Here is a 21,990-nt window from a genome sequence, read left to right on the forward strand (position 1 = left end):
TCTTGAGTTATTTTTTTTGAGTAGGTCTCTTGTGAGACGGTCTAACGAATCTTTATCTGTGAGACGGATCAACTCTACCGATATTCACAATAAAGTAATACTCTTAAGTACTGTTTGGTTCAAGTACTTGTAAGTACTAATATAAATAGTCATATCATATCACTTGTTTTGTATAAGTATTATTTATCTCGATCAATCAAATTATTAATTATTTATTTCACATCAATCAAATTCGTAATAATTTATCTCACATCAATCAAATCAATAATATAAAATTACGATATTATCCTTAATAAATAATATTATTAATATTCTATTAATATTTTCAACAATGACAAAATGGTAATATCATATTATCTCAAATTTAATCAATCAAATCAATTAAATCAAACACTATATTAACTATCATTTTCTATTTATTTTATTATTACAAAATATTACTTATCTCCATACTATATATCTCATGCCATGAACTAAACGGTACCTTAGCATAAAAAGTAATACTTTTCATGGATGACCCAAATAAGATATCTGTCTCACAAAATACGACTCATGAGACCGTCTCACACAAATTTTTGCTTTTTTTCAAGGGAGAACATGATCCGGGGGATGAAGAAAAACCACCACAATCATGTTAAGCTAATTGAGAAGCACCAGTCACAAATATCCCATCGAACATTTAAACAGATATTACAATCCAAGTTGTTTATGTTGCAAATCAACCTATGAAACAAAGAGTTTTGCGCCATCAACCGGGCATATCAAATGGGATGGTGGATGGGTCGATCCGTAACCTACTACAACTCACTATTAAGCAGGACGGAGCGGTCGACAAACCTAATCCATTTTGAAGAGATTGATGTCCAGGACTGGTAACGTGGACAACGAGACACACTTGTGAGCCGTAAAAGGGTTTTTGTAATTGATCCACGCCCCAAACACACAAACTAAGGTAGGGTTGAGTCGTCTAACAAATAGTTTTGCTCCATCAAACGGGCATATCAAATGGGATAGCCGGCTGATCTATCCGTAACCTTCCACAACCCACTATTAAACAAGGCGCAACAGTCGACAGACCTTAGCTTTAATTGTATCTATCCACCAAAATCAATCTCGATTAAAATACTTATAAATTTGTTCTAGTTCTGGATATGTAAATTTTATTTGAATCTTACAAAATGATACTTTTTATCGAGCTTTAATTTTCTTGTTATCGTTATTGTTGATGTCATTAAAAAAAAAGTCATATATTGAAGGATAAAATCTCAATCTAAGTATATAAGGGCCTTACATTGGATCCAACATTTTCAATGTACTTGGAATTATGGAACCCATACCTTAAATGTGTTATGTGTACCACATGACCCCAGATGAATTGGAATCTACCAACTGTCGAAACAGCTTTGGCTCATCGGATCAGCACGTCCGTCAAATAAAATAGATGAGCTGAGTTGATAATTTATCACCCGTCCTCTTGGCTCGTTTTGACGGTTCTATTTGGATAATTATCATTGTTCTAGAGTTGAGTTCAATATTGTTTGTATTAGGCATGCCATAGTGGAGCAATTGGCAGGATTTGGTGTCAAAGTGCACACATGCTCGAGAACTGAGATTGAGCTTAATGAAAGAATTAAAGAATGGCAAGCCAAAGGATTCCAAGTTAACAGAAGCAGAGCTAAGTGGGGCGGTTCAATTTCGTCCCCCTCGAATTTTATAAATTTATAAATCCTTTAAATTTTATTTAAAAACAATCAGTGAGATCCATGCATGCTTCTCATTAACTATTTAAAGGCCAATTTTATACAGAAAATAATACTACATTAATTACATTTGCTAACTTTTTAATATATATATATATATATATATATCGACGATTTGTAATCTTTAACAGAATAAATTAGTAAACTATGATATATTAATTAGACTAATTTCACTATTTCAATGTTCATTATAACAATAGAACATTCATTTTTAGCTCTTAAAATTGTAAATACAAGATAACATAATAAAAATAAATAAAAATTTTGATAGTTAGTCGTTAATATATATAATGATAAAGATTTAGTTTAGAATTTCAGTATTAATTTAATCACATATTATTCTGAAACTATATAAAAAAAAAGTCGAGCGAACATAAAATGTCTAAATGTAATAAACATGTAAATTGAAAAAAAAAATTTATTTATCATTTCTAAGTTTTAACTTTCTATTTTAATATTTGCTCTACAATAATTAATGCTTTTTTTTTTTAAAAAAAAAAAAGATAATTTTTTGTTTTAAAAATTAAAACATTTTTATTTAACTTTTTTGTATGATATGATCAGTCATATATTATTTTATTCCTACTGTTAATTTTGCAATAAATAGGGTCGGTTCATTGGAATATATTTAATCAGAAATGCTTTTGGCATGTATCTAACTACAATTTAGTTGAAGTCTATTTCAGTTTATTAAATGCCAAGGAAAAAGCATTTTCTCAAATAAGATTTCAGATCTATGCGAGTGGTTCATAAGTTCAAAAGAGAGTTTTACTGTTCTTCAGTAAAAAAAAAAAGTTTTAAATTGTCATTTTAACAATTTGTGTTCAAGCTTAAATCTTTACAAGTATGGGATATTCCTTCAGGGAAGCCAAGCACCTACATGCATGTTTCTAATATCTCTATCCTATATGGTTAGGCCCTCTATGATAACCGCATTTGTCGACGAATTGGCACATTGGCTTGGGAAAACTGTTCAGTCGAAGCAGCTCGACCGGACACCATTTCCTTGAATTACTGAGTGAAGATGAAATGGCCTTTGACAACCTTTTCTGTGTTGCCTTCAAAATGCTGGACGCACAGTGCATATTTATCCACCCTATTTATCTTATTCTTTCTGTATCAGAGTCAAAGTACCTGCCTTTATTCCCATCATTTTCAGTGTCAACTAAGTTCATGAATAAGTTATTAGTCTGTGTTTAGTTTGAAACCAAAGTCTCGCGATCCCATTTAAATCAAAGCTTGACATGTTCACGTCAAGTTAATTTACTTTCTCTCTCCTCATGGAATTATTTACACCCACTTTCTCACAAAATAAAAGTTCTTCCACTCTTACTTTGAATCTGGTATAACTAACATCGATCTTTTTTCTAAAATACTAATCTCAATCTTCTGTGTTGTAGGATGTTCTAAGGTCTACCAGGGCACAACTAGAGCGGGAGCTCGCGCTAGAAGACGTGGTTGGTGTAAGAGACTTGCCGGCATATAATCTATTGAAAAGATCGATGATACATCTAATCTAACACAACCCTTTCATTTCTTGAATAATATAAGCATGTTTCGAACGTAAAATATTCATTCAGGTGGTTCTTGTCAGGACACCAAGAAAACATTTGCACATACGAGGTCGATATCTGTTGCATAGAGTTGAATCATTTATCTTTGTATCAACGAGATGCGGACTATGTTTGAGATCATAAAGATTGGGGGTGTATCAAGTCAAATTTCAAATCTAATGAAAAAACCATACATGTTTGCTTCTTCTATTTCAGACTTTAAGCCGTAAGTATATTTGAACAAATTACCCAAATTTCCAATTCAGCAGTAACAAAATTAAAAGTGGGTAACCAAATGCTTCAAATTATGCCAAATGCCTCTCAACACAAAAAATTGTCCAAAAAATTTGTGGGTATCTGGTATGCGCAATCTCATCATTTTGAACATTGTTGTATATTATGCATACCCATTATCATGATTTGGCTCTTCGGAAGATTTAAGGTTCCATCTTTCGAGGCGATCCGCAGCCAGCTTCACCTGTAAATCCCAGTCTGTTCTCCAAGCCATGTAGGTCAGTGCAAGTGATTGGGTTAGAACTCCCAAGTTCATTCCAATCCATATACCCTGCCAAGACATGCATAACATCATTCAAACAACTGATGTTTATCGATACGACTGTTACAAACTACTTGACTGTAAAAATAACTCGCATGTTACCTCAACTTGAAGATTGGCAACATATCCGAGTATAGCTCCAAGCGGTATTCCAATCAAATAATAGCAGCACAGATTGATTACTGCAACAGTTCCTTGCAAACCCGCACCTACTGCCACCCCTGTAATCAAGAATCATCCCCATCTATTAAACGTATGGACAAATCCAAAGAATCAGGGAATGCATTTTGGTGCCCTCGCCCACCACAACTCGGTTTAGACAGAAGAATTTATTAAAATACATAGGTAGAATCAAGTAAAGAATGTGGTACTAACCAGAAAGTACAGGATAAATGCTGTTGAGCAATACTGAAATGGCCAGCAAAAGAGAGAGACGCGACACAGCGTTGGCAACTTCTGAATCGTCGGTAAAGGAATATCCAATACTATTTCCAAATACCAAGCAAATGACTGTAAATATCACCCCAATCACCAATGAGGTAGTTACAAGGACTTTGATAGAAAATTTAGTAGCTTTAGCATCTCCTCTTCCGAGCTCATTTGCAATCCGCACACTACATGGACACGAATAAGACGGATGTATAATCTAACGTTGAAAAACGAGAGAGAGTTGAATTATTTAGCAAACACATACCATGCGGCGCCAAGAAATCCAAGGCAAATCATGAATTCCCATCCATTGATATTAAGACTGCAACATCAAGATTCTGATGTTTCATATTTGGAGAAGTAAAATGAAATACAAAGTTTACTTGTAACAAACTCACCATATGGAGAAGGCAGAAATGGCAACCTCTGCATTGCTCATGTAACCTGCTAATAAGACTAGTACAGAACTGTACCACAACTCCAAGCTACAAGATTGAAAAAAATGCATGTAAATTTGAATAGTGGGAGCAAATCGATTTTGATCGGGGACAATTCTAGAAAATTCAGTATCGAAAACAAGTAATGGAAATGACTAACAAAGTTTAAATATGGGCAAAAAAAAAAAAGCAGTCCGAAGGAGGGCAATGATCCATAAGCATTTTATTTAGTCAAACAATAAAAAAAAGTATATGTCACTACCAAGCTCAGGAACCTACACAAACAAGAAATTGCATACTTGGTTCTGCCAGAAACGATCAAATATCAGTTCTTGATTTAGGAAATTGACCAGCCCATGTTGCAAGAAAAAATCATCAGCCTCATAATTTTTGTCCTAAATATCCTAAAATTGAATGTGGAAGGGGTAACGACATATACAATACTTCTATAGAGATTTTTTTACCAAACCATAATTCCGGATGATACCGAGAGCTTTATGACAGGCCAAATATCTTTAAACGCTGCTGTGCTGAATCCAGTCCACGTATGAGGGCACCAACCCCCGACGATATAAGCAAGTTCTGAAAACACAACGAACCAAGAAGATATGCACAACGCCGCCATTGCACCATCCACCCCCCAATGCCAAACATAGACAAATAACCATGACAAGGGCAAGTGTAATATGAGCTGAACGATCGATATCCATGCAACAATGCTGTTCTTTTGCTGTGCTTGCAGATACATTTGCATTGTCAATGTGAACACAAAACTGTAGACCATAGGAATAAACCACAATGAGACGTATCCTGCAGCATTCGAGATGTTTTCTTCTTGACCGAATAGTTTAAACATGGGAGCACCAAAGATGAAGAGTGGAAGTAGGAGGGTGCACGTTACAAAATCCACGACCCACGATCGTTGCAGATAAATTCCCATCATGTGGTATTGTCTTGCACCATAGGATTGCCCGCAAAGCGTTTCAGTTGCACTCGACATTCCAATCTAAAACAACACAAACGAAAATGAAGCTCCAAATACAATATTATTTAATGATATTCAAGCTGCATTAGAACTAAAATTCTGAATAAATAACATAATCTAGTACCAAAAGAATCAAGGTTCATACCAATATTCCATTCACGAAACGAACGGTTAAAGTCTGAACGAGAGCGTAACCGGCGAGATCAATGGAACTTTGATGTCCGATAAACGACTGTGTCACTATTATGGTTCCAAACGAAGCCACTCTTGCTAAAATACCAGGCAATGCAACCCTCCAAATCTTATGGGATTCATCCCAAACTTTTCTTTTAAAATCAACCACCTCCTTTCCTTCCGAAGAAACTAGGAGTCTCTCATGCATACCATTATCCATGTTTCTGCAAGTTAAGATAATTAACAAAATGAGCAGCAGATAATATTACATGAAACTATAATTTCTACACTAGGTGATACTGCACCAGGTGAAATAATCAGTACTGGAGGTGTATTGTTCAATATGTACATAATGTTAGGCTTCCACGCTGGCTTATCATTTGATCTCGGTCTGTGTTAGAAAATAACATCATTGAAACTTCAGAATAGCCCATCGTACACGGCGACGGCTGGTCCACAATAGCGGCATGTGAATAAAATGACATGCACCAGTGGGTGACAAAGATTGAATTTTTTTTCTCGATTTGTTTCTAGAAAATATGTTACTTTCCTGTGAACTAAACAAATCTTAGATCTGCCTTTTTTTCCTTGTTAAAACATCGATACAAGCAAGTGTTGTTCTATTTTTAAACCATTTCGATATGTTAATATTGTGGAATTCGTTGATTACTAAGAAAACTTAGAAGCCAATTAAGATCGGAAAATATAACAACTCAGGAATATAATCTGACAGCCAGATTCTTGGCCAAACCTTGTAAAGGGAAAACAAACATCTTAGTACACGAAGGGATCAAACAAAAAGCTTCGATTTTAATCAAAATTAGATGTAAATTTTCAATTCTTTTTGTTAAAAACGCCACCACCCCCGGCCCAAAACCCACCCATCTTCACATATTTTACTAAAAAAAAACACCACGTGATTGTAGTAAACATTTTCAGCAAAGAATGATGCTAAAAGAACAAAAGTATGCAAACATCAAGAAAATAGTATAACTACAAAGGATCGAGCTAAATAGTAAAAACTCACAGACAAACACTTAAATTTTTGAAGGGGAAGAAATCCGAAAGAAAATAGCATAACTACAAAGGATCGAGCTAAAAACTCACAGACACACACTTAAATATTTGAAGGGAAAGAAATCTGAAACTTGTACTAAGAAAATCCAAAAACATGAGCACAAGAAATACACATGAAAAAAATGCTGAATAAAAACTTACTCAACAAAAGAATTCAGGGTTCAAAGAAACATAAATTATTAAACCCGGGCTTCAACTATGCAGAATAAGAAGTTGTCAAAGATAAATGCATAGCTGAATTTAATGGCCACAAATGACTAAACTACCTCTCACAGAGAAGAGATGATAAAGTTGGGCTGCTAAGAGAAGGTAGGCGGCTTCACAATAAATCATAATAATAAAAAAACAAATTAGTTTTGTGGGGACTAAATTATTTATCATGCACTACCATTAAAATAAAATATATAAATATTTCAACAAATATTTTATGGCAAAAATTTGTGTAAGACGGTCTTACGGGTCGTATTTTGTGAGACAGATCTTTTATTTGGAGCATACATGAAAAATTATTACTTTTTATACTAAGAGTATTACTTGTTATTGTGAATATCGGTATGGTTGACACGTCTCACAGACAAAGATTCGTGAGACCGTCTCACAACAAACATACTCATATTTTATTTAATTGCACTAGGACGAGTCCTGCGATACTTCAAAATTGGTTTTTATCAGAATGTGTAAAGTATGTTATAATTTGTTTATAACTATTAAAATATTACTAAAAAATTTAGTTTACTGCATAGTTTATTTCCAATCAAGCTATTAATATTAATTATTCGGTTCAGATTTATATATTCGGTATTAATTAATTAATTATTTAAAACATAGATATCTGTGGACAACCCCTTACCAACCTCCACGGCACGTGCTGTGCACCTAATCAACTGCATTTAATTTTATTTTTCTCGACCGTATATATAAAATATTATCGAGTAAAATATGAAAGATACAGATTTTTGAAATATTAATATATATTATATTTTTTTTTATTTTAAAGATATTGAATATATATGATAACTTAATTGAATAAATTTCCGAATTAACGTAATATCATGCAAATCATGTCTGTCAAGTAAATAATATTAGACAAACTCTATGTAACTACCTTATCCAAAAAAATACTGGCAAGAAAAATCAAACTATTGAGTATTAATCAAAGATAAAAACTTGCGTGAGATGGTCTCACGGGTCGTATTTGTAAAACAGATCTCTTATTTGGGTCATGCATAAAAAAATATTACTTTTTATTGTGAATATCGGTAGGGTTTATCCGTGAGACCGTCTTACAAGAAACATACTCTCAATCAAACACATATATACTCCACCGACTCGAACAATGTTTTAAATATATATATCAAGCAAAAAACACGCTGAATGTAAATTAAATTATTGGGTCCCGACATTATTTTCCATCCAAATTGCATAATGTTAATAATTAGATGTAAAGTCGTGCAGGGTAGGTGCATGTTCACTTGTCCTGATCGACTCACATAGAATAATGGAAAGTGGCAACTTAAAAGGAATCGGACTCTTATTTTAATATATGAACTAGAAGACGTATTTTTTTTCTACATTTGATACTTATTTTATTGGGCAGTCGGAAGATTCGTAAATAGTTTTAATTCTTCATTTAGTATTATTAATTTATTTATATTCAACAATTCAAATGTATGTATTTTTTTTGTTAAATATATAAGATCATAAACTTTAAATCGACTCCTTACATGTTTATATAATATTTCTTGTAAATTACGATAAATTTCAAGTTCATCCAATAATTAATGTCATTAAAAATTTATCATATTTTTAGTAACGTGTAAATAAGCAATAGGTAGATTTAATATTGCATTGTAAATTATGATCGAAATCTATAGATTTCATATACGTCTTTTCAAAAACAATCTAAATTATGTTTCAAACCTATCCATATCAAACAAATAATTAAAATCAACTAGTTTTCAAGTTTCAATAATTTCAGCTGCTTATTAATTAAATGAAAACTGCTTATTAACTAAATGAAAACTATCTTTGATTTGCTATGAAAAGCAAAAAAAAAAAATTAAAATTAGCGTCATTTTCAAAATGATCAATGCGTGTTTTAATTATTAACCTACTTCATGTCTTACTCATAAAAATGTGGGGTATTTTTTAAAAATTTCATTTAAATAAAATATGTTGCATCTATTATTTTATATTTAGAGTCAAATCTTGGCACATCTATCTAGTTTAAGAGCCACATGCATTTTTCATTAAACATTTGTGAATAATTTATTTAATTCAAATTCAAACATGTACCATTCATACTCTCCAACTTTATTATATGCAGTGGACAGTTAGAGAACGTGAATTGCGTATAGTTGTGATATTATTTTTACATATATTATAAATTTTTAGGCAAAATGTTGGGCGTAGTAATTGTCTATGCTTGGTAAAACGATCGAACCGTGGTGCTTGAGCTGCTGTGCCGTTTAAAAGATTTGAGTTGCACCATTACAACCAGCTATAGCTTTTGGTAAAGCGGTAAGCACTCGGTCCTACACAAAATAAATAAATATATATATATATGTGTGTGTGTGTGTCTCATAATTTTGTCAGTAACATATATCTAAAAAAATTAATTCAATCACAAATTTTGACATATAAAAATCTATTAGATCGACTCATTTATACATAAAAGTTCGTTTAAAACGTGACAACAACAAAAATGACTTATGTTTTTTGCTGTGTTATTGCAGATTTTGATACATCCCACGGATCCACGGGGAAAGAAAGAACAATGTGGATGCCTGTGCTGGAAGAATCACAACATTCAGAGAGCATGATCTTCCTTCTCCTAGGAATTTCAAAATCAATGTGGATGCAATTGCATGTGAAATGAACAAATCAGAGTGATTGGAAGGGGCCATCTCGGTCATATCTCATTTGCCAGTGCTAAATGTTTCTCTGGGTGTTTATCATCACCTCGTCTTGCTTAATTGACGATTATTAAGGAAGGAGTCTCACATGCTATTAACTTTGGATGGACAAGTTGGATCGTGGAGTCGGATGCACTGCTCCACTATTTTCGATCCCATTGCTGATTATGTTAGCAAAGGTTGTGCTCGATTTCCAGCCGCTCTTTTCAGCGTTGCAGAAAGCCGACTAACCAAGTTACTTATATATATTCTAGCTTGTCGAAGTTTACTTAGAAATAAGTACTGTCTTTGAGTTCCAACTTTATTTATGCAAAAGGTAGTAAAACTCGACTGCATGAACGTACTGCTAATGCAGCAGGATAAGTTCATTTCTCAGATCAAATGATTTTTCAAACCGAATACAACCTCAAATTAGAATTCTCTCTAATAATTGCCATGTTATGGTACATGAAGGCAAATGTTGCTCTCTCTTGATCTGTATCAATTTATCCTCCCAATAAATTACCAAAGACGACCACACAATCAATTCACACAATCAATTCCTACAGAGCGATTTCTTGAAAGAAGTAGTTTTGGTACAAAATTGATTTAGAATTGGACAATTATTCCTCAGCAACCGTGGTTTCAATGTTACCATTTTCACCAGTTACTTTGTCTTCCCTTTCAGTTTCCGGTCTTGCAGGACCAGGACCAGCTGACACCTTTACCATCGACGGTCGCAGGAGTCTCTCACCAAGTTGGAAACCCTTCCTGTATTCTTCAATGATAACATCTTCTTCATATTCCGAGGAATCCTCACGCATTATGGCTTCATGCAGCTTTGGCAAGAGGAGGAGGTAGATGTTATTACATCAAAACAATATTATGAGTAGTTGTAGCAGGTTAGAGCAAGATCTGAACGCATGCTAAAGGGAGGAATTCAGAAGCAATGCAGATTAGCAAATTATCCTGATTGTCCCGGCTAGATAATAAGCAAAATGATAAACTAGAAAATATTGGACAGGTAACCCCACCCCGCACACCCCAAAGCAACAGAAGACCAATAAGGATCCACAAACACCACAAATTGCGGATCATACTGGGAAGAAATAGAAGATATCTTGAATAAGATTTTGAGATGCCATACAACTTCTGCTCAGTAAACTCGCCGAGTTGGCTCTAATCAGTTGAGAATTAGATTGACTTAAAAAATCGATCCAGGTCTTCAAATAACCTGACCAGACCTTATACAGCTTTTCAACGAGCTCTCATCTATTACTTGACTGGATTTTGAGCCAACTTGGAGGTTTACCTCCATGGAGTCAATGGCAACAAGGTAGTGTCAGTAAAAAACAAGGTAAGCTGAAGAGTTTAATTATCAATGTCACAAATTCGGAAATTCCCAAAGAGAGACAGCTGATTTCACATAAATGCATTATTAAACAACTAAGCAAAAAAAGAACTAAAACAATAGCAACTTAACGAATGAAAAAAAAAAAGACAATAATAATAATAATAGGAACTTACCATGGGATCAAACGGTTTCCCCACTGTCTCCACAGGGACAACACCAAGAGATCCCATAATCTCAACAAACTGCTTATATATGCTCTGGTAACTGTTAACTATCTTCTCCTCCCCTTCAGTCTCAATCTTGATCTGGGCTTTAGCTCTCTCAAAATTATCCAAAACAGACAATAAACTTTCCATTACTTCTCCTTGCGCATTTTTCACCAACGAAAGCCGTTCTTTCTCTGTTCTCTTACGGAAGTTATCAAAATCAGCACTTATTCTAAGGATTCGATCCTTCTCATTTGATAATTCCTCAAATAAAGTTAGGACTTTTCTCTCGAGATCAATTTTCCCATCTTCAATAGATTTAAGGAAAGATTCTACCTCGGCAGCTTTTGATTCATCGTTATTTGCTAAAGCCTCTTTATACAAATTTAATGAAGCTATAACAGAACTATGTTCCTCTACTGTATCATCGCCTTCATCAGAAGCATCATGGGCAATCGCACCATCTATATTCCCCTGTCCATCAAATTACAAAGATTATGCACAGCAATGCACAGTTTCAAAGCTTGATCAGAATAACTACAGCTTGACCATATTGCGCACACATTAACTACAGTAAAACCTTTTGGACATAGGGACTCCTCAGCTAACTATTAGAGAAGTAGATAAACATTCACTTGTATCTTTTTAAAGGTTAAATATGGATACCTAAGGTGTAAATACGAACCTATCACACATATTCCAACAAGGAAACAAAAGCAACAAAAATTTTGAAAAGTGTTCAATCATCAATGGATACCCAAATGTTGTAGTTCTAGGGCAACAAACATCAGAATAAAAAAAAAAAAAAAGCAACCTCAAACTTTTAAACCAATGCAACTGCATTTATGGTATATATTTGATCCCATTCCAAAACTGGAGGACTTCCAAATTATTTACTTAGCAATTTCACAAAAACAAAATCTCTCATCGGGCATGAAGAGTGTTGGACAACTTGTCAGCTTTAAGCAACTTAGTTCTACTTCATTTCCAGTAAACAGTGTGAAATGTCCATTTTACCAAGTCCTTATTCTTTCCGAGATATGACTAGAGAATAGCAACGAATGCAACCCATTTCAGTATCCAAACGTTAGTAGGCATGTTAACTGAAACATTCAAGTGTAGAATTAAAACCATTTTAACTCAAAAAAAAAAAAAAACCACCTGTGCACGACCGAACAAGTTCAAGCCTTCATGATAACATCGCATAAGAAATCCTTCCTCATGATCATATATCCATGAACAATAAAATTCAGACAAAATTCAAAGCTCAATCAAACTCAGTTCACCATTATCCGCAGGTAATACTTGTAAGCCAAATCTCATCAAGAGAATGACGACTCAACCAATTCAGAAGGGCAAAAATTAGATACAGAACAGATGGAAAATAAGTTCCTTCAGAAGCTACCTCAAATTCGAGTTCGGACTCCGATTCAGAACCTTGCACCGTGTCTTCAACTTGAGTCTCGGTCCGAACACCAACATTTTCTTCGTTTGCAGCAAAAGATAAGAATTTCTTACGCCTATCGTAGCCATAAGGAGGGATACGACAGCGTATCGGAGGAACCCTACTCGTTGAGAATGACACCCGGGAAAAATAGGAGGGTTTGAAGGAGGAACTGCCAGCGGCGGCGGCGGTGCTAAGACACGCCGCATGTGTACTGAAAGTAGGCGGCGTCTTGAATACAGTGGATGCCATTAGAGGATAAAATGGTGGAATGATGAGGGTTTGGTGTGGAGTTTTCAGTGACAGTTGGATCAATTGAGCAATGGAAACAACAAGAAACTTCGAGGCTTCAGAATTCCCCATCATTATTATTTTTAAATATAAATTTATAAGTTTACACTCAAAAATATTAAATATTTGTTGAATTAATATAAAAGACAATAACCTTAAACTCGTCTCGTTTTCATCTTTAATATAAAACTTCAGAGTTTTAGAATTCTCAATCAAATTCACATGTAATTAGATATTTCAAATAAAAATATTATGATATTAACTGAAAATTTAAAGTTCGATTACAGCAGGTGATAGTAGTCCGAATGTAGACCTCGAATTTACTCTAGGCCTGAAATCACGAAAGAAACCGTTAGAATGGGGCTGGAAGGGTGTCCCCTCCGACGTCAGAGACTGAGAATATAATGAAAGAGCAACTAAGGGTAATGCTGAAAGTCAACATAGTGAATGAATGAATTGAACACTCAAACCTGGTATTTATAGGATAATACATGAGCTTGTAATGGGCCACCTATTTTGGATAGGAATGCGTCGGGATCCAAAGTCTGGTTTGGATTTGGTCCTGATGGGCCTATTCATAGGATATCATATTAATATTTGTTGAATTAATAGAAAAGACAGAGACTTCAAACTTGTCTCCTTGTCAGTCTCTAATATAAAACTTTAAAATTCAAAATTCTCATTATTATTATTATTAAATATAAATTTATAAGTTCACATTCAATCAAATTCACATATAATTAGATATTTCAAATAAAAATAATAAATATTTGTTGAATTAGTAGAAAAGACAAGAAATAATTGCTTACAATATCTATAAATGTATATACTATGATTAAATAGTAATAATATACAAAAAAAAAAAAAATTATAGCTTGTCAAACAATTGCATGTGCTTCATTTAGTTTAAAAATGATTGGGGAAATTTATGCAAATAACAAGAATTCCAAGGGTTATGACTATAATTACGGTTTGAAAACAATAATGCCAGAATAGAACCCGTCCTTCCAAACCAACTCAAAATCCCCAAAGCGCATCGAACAATCCAAGTAAGTATCTCTGGCATTAGCACTTTCTAACGGCAATAATTGTACAATGATTTAGCAGCATTAACAAAATTGAAGATCCCCCAAAGTGGAGAGAGGGGATGATTCGAAGTCCGTTCTCTCAATCCCATTCAAAAAATCGAACATTTTTTTGATAGTTCCTCTCTCTGCTTTAATTATTAGCTTTGGGGCTTCGAATCTTGTGGTTTTTCCCTCTCCTATTTTGTTTGTGTGTATATATATATATATGTATGAAGTTTTCGAGGGAGAGTACTTGGTTTGAATTCTTCGTTTTGAGTTGCGGATTGGAGGTTTTGAAAATGAGTACCAAGAGAGAAGAGGAAAAGAATGAAAAGATTATTAGGGGTCTGATGAAGCTCCCTCCGAATCGCCGATGCATTAATTGTAACAGCTTGGTAATTTTTTATTTATTTTTATTAATATAGACCAGCTTCTGTTTCTCTTTGGTTCACTTTGTTGAATTTAATCATTTTCTGTAAGTTATTTTTGTACATGATTATTACTCGGGGTAAGGTGGTGAAGCCTCTGGTTGATTTTACAGAACAAAAAAAATGATATAATTTTAAGTTGTTTTGAAATTTTAAAATAATAAAAAAAATCATTTCTTTCTTAATCGTATAATTTTTAAATTGGCGAGTTGAAGTGATTTCTGGTTAGCTGCAATGAAAATCTGGAAAAATCTGATTTGCTTATTTATTTGTGCACTTGTTATCCAAATTTTAGAGTCAATATGTGTTTAGGTTTGTATGTCAAGTTTATTTTCTGGATGCAGGGTCCTCAATATGTGTGCACAAACTTCTGGACTTTTGTTTGTACGACATGCAGTGGAATACAGTGAGTACCATCTTTTATAGAGAATTCAACTTTCTTTTTAGCTCACGATCTTTTGATTTTCTGATTAAGTAGAGCACCGCATTGATTATATTTGCATTTCAAGTGAAATATTTACACTCAACATTGACATGGTTTTTCAGCATTCAAGCTGTCATTGATACGAAGGAATGGAAGTGTTAGAGATATATTTGCTCAAATTTGGCAATTTTCCCATCAAATTCATCTCTTTTGTGTCTCAAATCTATGCCCAAACAGAGTCCCATTTCTTGGTCTCGATATTCTGGTATATATTAGGAGTATAGAGAGTTTTTAAGAAATATAGAAAGGTATTTGCTGACGAGAAGTTGCTAGACAGAAGTCAGTGATTCGAGAACACAATTTTAGAAAATATGTTGAAGGCACCAAATTTTAAATGCTGATAATGGCATTAGTTGAGCACCAGAAAAAAATTATTAATAATTGCTACGCATTGTTTGATTCTACGTCTTTGGACCTATCCTTTTCAGGTTTTTAGAAAGCATGTGTCCAGTTATGTTATGAATACATGTGTATCCTTTATGTAGAATTCATGGTATTTTGGTCATTACCTCATAAATTTGATTAATTCAGAGCAAATATTTTATTTTTGTCAATATTTGGTGATAGATTAAATTTTTGGTTGGAAAATTTATTTCAAGATATTGAGTACAAAAAATTTCACTCTGTTTATGTTGCAGTCGTGAGTTTACTCATCGTGTCAAGTCTGTTTCGATGGCTAAGTTTACTTCTCAGGAAGTGGAGGCTCTTCAAAATGGTGGTAATCAGGTATAGGAATTTTCTTGATTGTTTCCCACAGACTATTTTCTTATGTGGTAACTCAAGATACAAATGATCCAGCGTGCAAGGGAATTGTTTCTGAAGGCATGGGATCCACAGAGGCAGAGACTTCCAGATAATAGGTTTTATTTTACCGTGTTTTATGATAAAAAGGACCTGGGGTAATTCAAATAACTGACATTTGATCTTTTTTCTGTCTTGTAGCAATGTTGATAAAGTTCGTGAGTTTATAAAGAATGTTTATGTCCAAAAAAAGTATACTCTGGAAAAGCCATCTGATAAGCCTCCTAAAGATCCACAGGTAATATTTGTTGACTTGAAAATTATTCTTAAGAATTTTGAAGGAAGGCTTGTTTGCGAGGCTGCTAATTTTATTTTGGTCACCGTAAATTTCACTGACATTGAATGTAAACTCATGATGATATGACCCATCTTTTCCAGAGTTTAAGAAACCATGAAGATGACACAAGGCGTGCAAGTTCGTATCATTCGTATTCCCAAAGTCCACCGTATGATTTTCAATATGAAGAACGGCGTTATGGGAAACATGCACCTGCTCTCACTAGAAAGCCCGGGTCAGATCGAGGCCTTTATGAGGGAAAACTCTCTGGTTTCCTTAGTCCTAGTCGTTTTAGTGATCACACAAGCGATGATAGGTTTGCAAATGAGGGTTCTAATCCCAGAGCTTCTGACTATTCTATTTCTAGTGGAGGTGATCCATTCAAATCTGATGCATTATTACCGAGATCTCAGCGAGAAATTGAGAGTCCAAGTGGTGAAATCTCAAGAGAAATCCCAAAGCATCATGCAGCTATACCTAATTCAGATGCTAGTAACAGAAATGCTGGAGGAATATCATTGCATCCACAGGTTGTCTTTCTACAATACAGTGTGATAACTGTAAAATAGAAGTACTGTATGTCTCGCTGCATTGCTGTATTGTTGATTTTGGGATGTACTTTTACAAATACATGTCTGTTATCCCATAAAAGGCGCAAAAGCTTAATATTTGTTTACATGAGGTGTGGAACACTTGCAACTTGCCAGTGTTTTATACTGTCAGATAATGGTCTCTATCTGATATTTGAAGAATTTGACCATTCAAACTTTATTGATGTAAATTGTAACATATCATGCCAGTGTCTTACCTCACAATCTCCACCTCACTTGATTTTCCCTCTTGCCTCGTAACGAAATAGAAAACAATGACAATGTTTGGGAATCGAAACAATAATCATCAATTTTATCCGGCTTGTTTTTTCATCTGGAGACGATTATATTCAGGAACCACTAAGAAGTAGAAGCTATATTTATTTATAGGTTAAATTTTTTCCCCTAATTCTTGTTTTTTTTTTAAATCATAAATTGGACATCCTTCGTGATCAGCTCAGACGAACTCCCTTTTTTCATTTTATTGTCACCAAGCGATGTTGGAAAAAGACTTTCTCTAATCCATCTATCTCTTGAAGTGTGATATACTTTTAGCTGACTAGTTACTCTATTTTAATTTTCATAACTATATTACTTTATGACCACGGTTTTGTTTTGCATTCTGTGCTAGCCACTGCCTTGCACTGCCTGATTGGACAATATTTTTTTATACAGAGGACAGTATCTTTGGGAAGCATTGGATCGTATGATATCAATTCCATGTCTTTCAAATCAGGCAATTCCACAGGCTCGCTGGAAGTTGCTTTCGAATCCGAAAAAGTTGAAATTTTCCATGATAATACTTCAATCTCCCCACATCCATTGCAATCTTCCGTGTCTGGAAACTTCAACAATGTGGACCTGTTCGGTGCTCCCTTTGCACCGCAGATTGTTGCTTCTCCAGCCCCAACTGTTAGTAACTCTCAAAAGCAAGAGTCGACATCAGCTAAATTCACAGATTTCTTTCAACGTTTTCCTGCTTCAGTTCCAATTGCGGATGAGCCGAAACCATCGCAAGTCCTTCAACCATCAGCAGGAAACTTGTTTGCTGTGCCACCTGAGCAAAAATCAGCTCCATCTTTCAATTCAACAACTTCTGATGTGGTAATGCCAAATAATGAAGGATGGGCGACATTTGATAGACCTCAGAACATACTGCCTATGAGTACAGGAAATTCTACTGCTGCTGCATTGCCACCTTCTGATGGAACACTTCGAGAAAGGCTCAACCCTTTTTCACTTGTTCAGAATTCTTCCGTTCAAGAATTTGTCAATCATGAACCTTCGGTAGTGGGACCTACTTTTTGGTCAGAAGGTGCTGAAGGAAACCCAAATATAACACATGTAAGCACTGTTCTATTTTGTCTAGCATTAAGGACTTTATGTAAGTTGTGGCAAGGTTAGTGGCATATATGAAACTACCTCAAGCTGATTATGATATAAAAAATTTATCTGGGCTGAATCTCGCTACATTGCAGATATGGAATGCATTTGAAGATCCTGCCAGACTTCTGCCACTCCACAGCATGGCAAAAAGTGGCGAACATGCTGTTGGCCATCATGCTTTGGACATTGATAAGCCCCTTGGCTTTGGTGTATATGAGGTTGTTAATACCCCTTGTGAATCTGATGTTTGTGTATTTTGAACTTACTTGAAGATTTCTATAATTGCAGGCTTTGAATAATAATGGTGGAAATGTAAGGACTTCTAATGGCAGCGAACTACCATCCTCTAGCTTATCATTACACTTTAATAATATGGCATTGCATGATTCCTGCATGGCTCCTGCAGTGGTTTTGCTCCTTTTACTTTGCTTGAGCTTAATGATGTTTCATAACCGTCCTTGATCCTCATTTATGCATTGAATTCTCGTGATAGAATTTATTTTGTTGTTAGGCTGGAGTGCATCCACTTGCAACTGATACGAAGCCTACCAATCCATTTGATCTTCCATATGATTCTGAAATCGAATCTGGCAGTACGGTATGTCTGGCCATGTCGTGCTCTATAGATTTGATTCAGTAGGTTGGTCACTATGGATGCCTCAGTTGTTTGATTTATGATTGTGGCCTTTTCACACAATTATACTCGATGTCATTCCAAACAGAAACAAGAGATAATTATGTCTGTTATTTTCGAATAAAATATTTATGTGATGCATTAAATTGGAAGCGCATGGAAAGGCCTGAATGTTTGCAAATTGAGCTTCTGTTGTGTTTATATGTACCCATGATATATTGGTAATATAGCATTATTTACTTGATTTCTAGAGATTTTTCTTTGGTGTGATTTTTTTCCGTAATTGGCTACATTGGATGGGCAGGTTTTGTAGCTCATAACATCATTATTCTTTTTGCATTTTTTCCTATCTAGTTGGAAGCATCCCTAAGAAATTTGCATGCCTAACTTTGTGTTCCAAGTGACTTGTTTTACTAAGTTAAATAACTAGTAGCTATGTATTTCATGGCCTTTGAGACTAGGGGTGTATATTAATTGAATCGAGCCGAATGTGAATAAAAATTGAAGGCTTGAATTCAGCAGGAGTTCGAGCTTGGTTTGCAAACTATTTGAACTATTATATTAATTGAATCGAGCCGAATGTGAATAAAAATTGAAGGCTTGAATTCAGCAGAAGTTCGAGCTTGGTTTGCAAACTAATTGAACTATTATCTGAAAATAAAGTCTCGAAAGACTCGAAATATATTTATCTATTATGTTTTTGGACTATTTTAATATAAAAAATTTAAGATAGCGGAAAACTTGCGAACTATTGAATAAAATAATTTAAGTTTGAATTCAGTTTGAAAAAATTTCGAACGTGTTCAAGTTCGACTCGAATTTAATCATTTTGAGTACAAATTGAAAGTTTTTCGAGTCAGCTCAAAGAACTCGCGAGCCAATTTGATTTGTTTTACAAGCCTACAAGATTTCTAATCCTCTCAAGGATCAATCCGTTATTTCAGGCTTGCGAATAGTCGTTATAAAATAATTTGGGTTTGAATTCAGCTCGAAAAAAAGTTGAACATGCTCGAGTTAAGCTCGAATTTGATAATTTTGAATACGAATTAATATTTTTTGAGCCAGTTCAAAAATTCGTTAGCCAATTCGATTTGTTTTGTTTTGCGTGCCGACGAGATTTCTAATTCTCTAATGAAATCAGTCCATCATTACAGTGTTGCAGATTTAGTTGTGTTTTCAATCAGTTTGTCATTTGTACATTTGTTAATGTATCGTCATGTCATTTGTACATTTGTTAATGTATCGTCATAGTAAAACAATAACAAGAATTGCAAGTAAAATTGTCACGAACTCGAAGAAATGCAACATTTCCTTTTTTTCTCATTTCTGCCTCGTCTTCTGATGCCTTCATGTATTTTTTCTTGCCAAATATATGGGCTGGGTGTATTCCAGTTACATGATGTTGTATAATTGGTTGCAGTTTTGGGGAATGGGCTGTTTGCAGGCTGCATTGCCAAATGACCCGATGCCGACCTCCTATGTTGGTGGTGTGAGTCCATCCTGGCTTCCCCAAAATTCAGGTGCATCCTATGTCCTTGGTGGAGTTTCATTTGATTCGCCAAGTGGTAAATACATTTTTGTTTGATTGTTATCTATTTCAGAAAAAATAATTATTGTCCCGGTATATCTCACCTAACTATGTTTTCTTCCACTTCTTGCAGGGTCTTTGGGATTTATGGCAGGTCAAACGCCAAGCACTCAAATACCGTAAGTTTTATTTACTTCTTTCCTTCGCTTTATTTTTCATGACTAATTTCTATTTGGTGTGTAATGTTCAGTTTTATATTCTGTTTGTCGTAGGTTCGTATACAAATTTGTCAGGATGCATTATAGTGTCTCAATAGCTGCAATTGTATTTAAATCTTAGTCTGCTAAATTTTTTCCTATTCAGAATAATCGAATCCAATATCTTGTTTGAGGAGAACCAAGCATCTGGTCCCACTCCTACCTACAGGCGTCAGTAGTACTAGTTAATATTTAGGAAGCAAACAAGATTGTGAAGTTAGGCAAGAAATGTGCATTTGTCACCTGTCCGCTATTGTTTCCGCACTTAACTCAGAATAAAGATGGCCGGGCTTTCTTTTTTTATTTCCTTCGTTTCCTTTGTCAGTTTTATTTGATCAATGAATAACTCGGTGTTTCTTTTTTGATTGGTTACTCGTATGTTTCTTATAAACATATGGTATTGATGAGATTACAAAAGAAATTTTTAATTGACAAAGTGAAGTTTACTTGTCTGAATCAAAAATGTAAAAATGAGCTAGAAATCAGTTGACCTTATGAATGTGGAGTGTGGAGTGAATGTTGTGCCAGTTTATACCTCAAAGTCATTTATGATTTTGGTTGCTATTCTTGTAGGACTGTCCCCGCTCAAGGCCCTGTAGCATCTATCGGAAGCAATCCTTTTGCATAGCACACAACTTCTTATTTCAGTTGATATAGCTCTATCGTATCTTTTCTAGCCATTAGGCCATTTGTTCTTTCCCGTAGATTGCCAAACTTCCATTGTTCTCTATTTTTATTTTTATTTTTGTATTCGTTGATAAATAACATAAAGCTACGCAATGCCGTGCCTCGTTTTTGCCTGTGCGATAGACATCTGTGCTGGCCTTAGGAATCTTACTATAAATGGGGATGCCGCTGAAAGAGGGTTTGGGTTTTATATTATTTGTGTCCAAACTAGTTTATCATGTACTTTCGTGTGGTGGATGATAATGAATACATGTATTTGTGGTTTGGCGTCTCGTTCTTAATTTACAAAATATTTATCATCAAATTGTTCCATTTTGATGGTGTTTTTGAAGCTAAAATCTTGATTCTGTTTGGATGAGCATTTAAGTTCATTACATAGAACTTTTGTATGATGTCTCTAAATCGATGTTTCTGCTGTCATCCGGACTTATGGAAACGAGAGGCGACTATTAATCACAAGTAGGAAAAACAGTGAGAAGATCTCACTGACTATACTACCATAAAAACTAATGTTCCTATTGAATCAAGAGAAACATGAAGTAGATTGCCATTAAGCCTGAAGTACATGTAACCTTGTGGTAAATTTATTTAGAGAATCCTATGGCAATATATGGTTCTACAATTTATGTTTTTGGGTACCAGTTGGTAATTTGATGATAATGTCCAGTTATATGGTGAATTAACAAGCTTT

General features: G+C 34.5%; 3 protein-coding genes and 1 long non-coding RNA gene across 10 annotated transcripts; 2 read left to right on the forward strand and 2 right to left on the reverse strand.

The window, feature by feature from the left end:
* Positions 1 to 2,505: 2,505 nt before the first annotated feature.
* LOC142549506 (uncharacterized) lies at positions 2,506 to 3,533 on the forward strand. Its single transcript, XR_012821214.1, has 2 exons — positions 2,506 to 2,646; positions 2,677 to 3,533. It is a non-coding gene; the product is annotated as an uncharacterized LOC142549506 (long non-coding RNA).
* Positions 3,491 to 7,260, reverse strand: LOC142549505 (protein DETOXIFICATION 24). Its single transcript, XM_075658475.1, has 8 exons — positions 7,113 to 7,260; positions 5,866 to 6,118; positions 5,200 to 5,741; positions 4,697 to 4,783; positions 4,564 to 4,620; positions 4,245 to 4,483; positions 3,972 to 4,090; positions 3,491 to 3,878 (listed from the first exon to the last, which is right to left on the reverse strand). Exons 2-8 carry the CDS (start codon positions 6,112 to 6,114, stop codon positions 3,711 to 3,713), a joined length of 1,461 nt encoding a protein of 486 aa, XP_075514590.1. The 5' UTR covers positions 6,115 to 6,118; positions 7,113 to 7,260; the 3' UTR covers positions 3,491 to 3,710.
* A 2,957-nt stretch (positions 7,261 to 10,217) lies between these two features.
* Positions 10,218 to 13,224, reverse strand: LOC142549507 (uncharacterized). The gene is made up of 3 exons (XM_075658476.1): positions 12,831 to 13,224; positions 11,393 to 11,899; positions 10,218 to 10,704 (listed from the first exon to the last, which is right to left on the reverse strand). The coding sequence occupies exons 1-3, from the start codon at positions 13,119 to 13,121 to the stop codon at positions 10,489 to 10,491; spliced, it is 1,014 nt and encodes a 337-aa protein (XP_075514591.1). The 5' UTR covers positions 13,122 to 13,224; the 3' UTR covers positions 10,218 to 10,488.
* A 1,037-nt stretch (positions 13,225 to 14,261) lies between these two features.
* LOC142549508 (putative ADP-ribosylation factor GTPase-activating protein AGD14) lies at positions 14,262 to 21,563 on the forward strand. 7 transcript variants are annotated; one of them, XM_075658481.1, is made up of 13 exons: positions 14,262 to 14,622; positions 15,000 to 15,061; positions 15,778 to 15,865; positions 15,938 to 15,999; positions 16,082 to 16,178; positions 16,319 to 16,747; positions 17,483 to 18,151; positions 18,286 to 18,414; positions 18,482 to 18,601; positions 18,705 to 18,791; positions 20,248 to 20,347; positions 20,489 to 20,534; positions 21,186 to 21,563. In XM_075658481.1, exons 1-13 carry the CDS (start codon positions 14,458 to 14,460, stop codon positions 21,238 to 21,240), a joined length of 2,109 nt encoding a protein of 702 aa, XP_075514596.1. In that variant the 5' UTR covers positions 14,262 to 14,457; the 3' UTR covers positions 21,241 to 21,563. The 7 variants fall into 7 exon arrangements, with proteins under 7 accessions (XP_075514596.1, XP_075514597.1, XP_075514592.1 ...); XM_075658482.1 differs by having other exon boundaries at positions 18,482 to 18,568; XM_075658477.1 differs by having other exon boundaries at positions 14,263 to 14,622; positions 20,248 to 20,392.
* Positions 21,564 to 21,990: the final 427 nt, after the last annotated feature.

The sequence above is a fragment of the Primulina tabacum genome, chromosome 6, assembly GCF_025594145.1.
Source record: "Primulina tabacum isolate GXHZ01 chromosome 6, ASM2559414v2, whole genome shotgun sequence".
In the NCBI taxonomy this organism is placed as follows: Eukaryota; Viridiplantae; Streptophyta; class Magnoliopsida; order Lamiales; family Gesneriaceae; genus Primulina; species Primulina tabacum.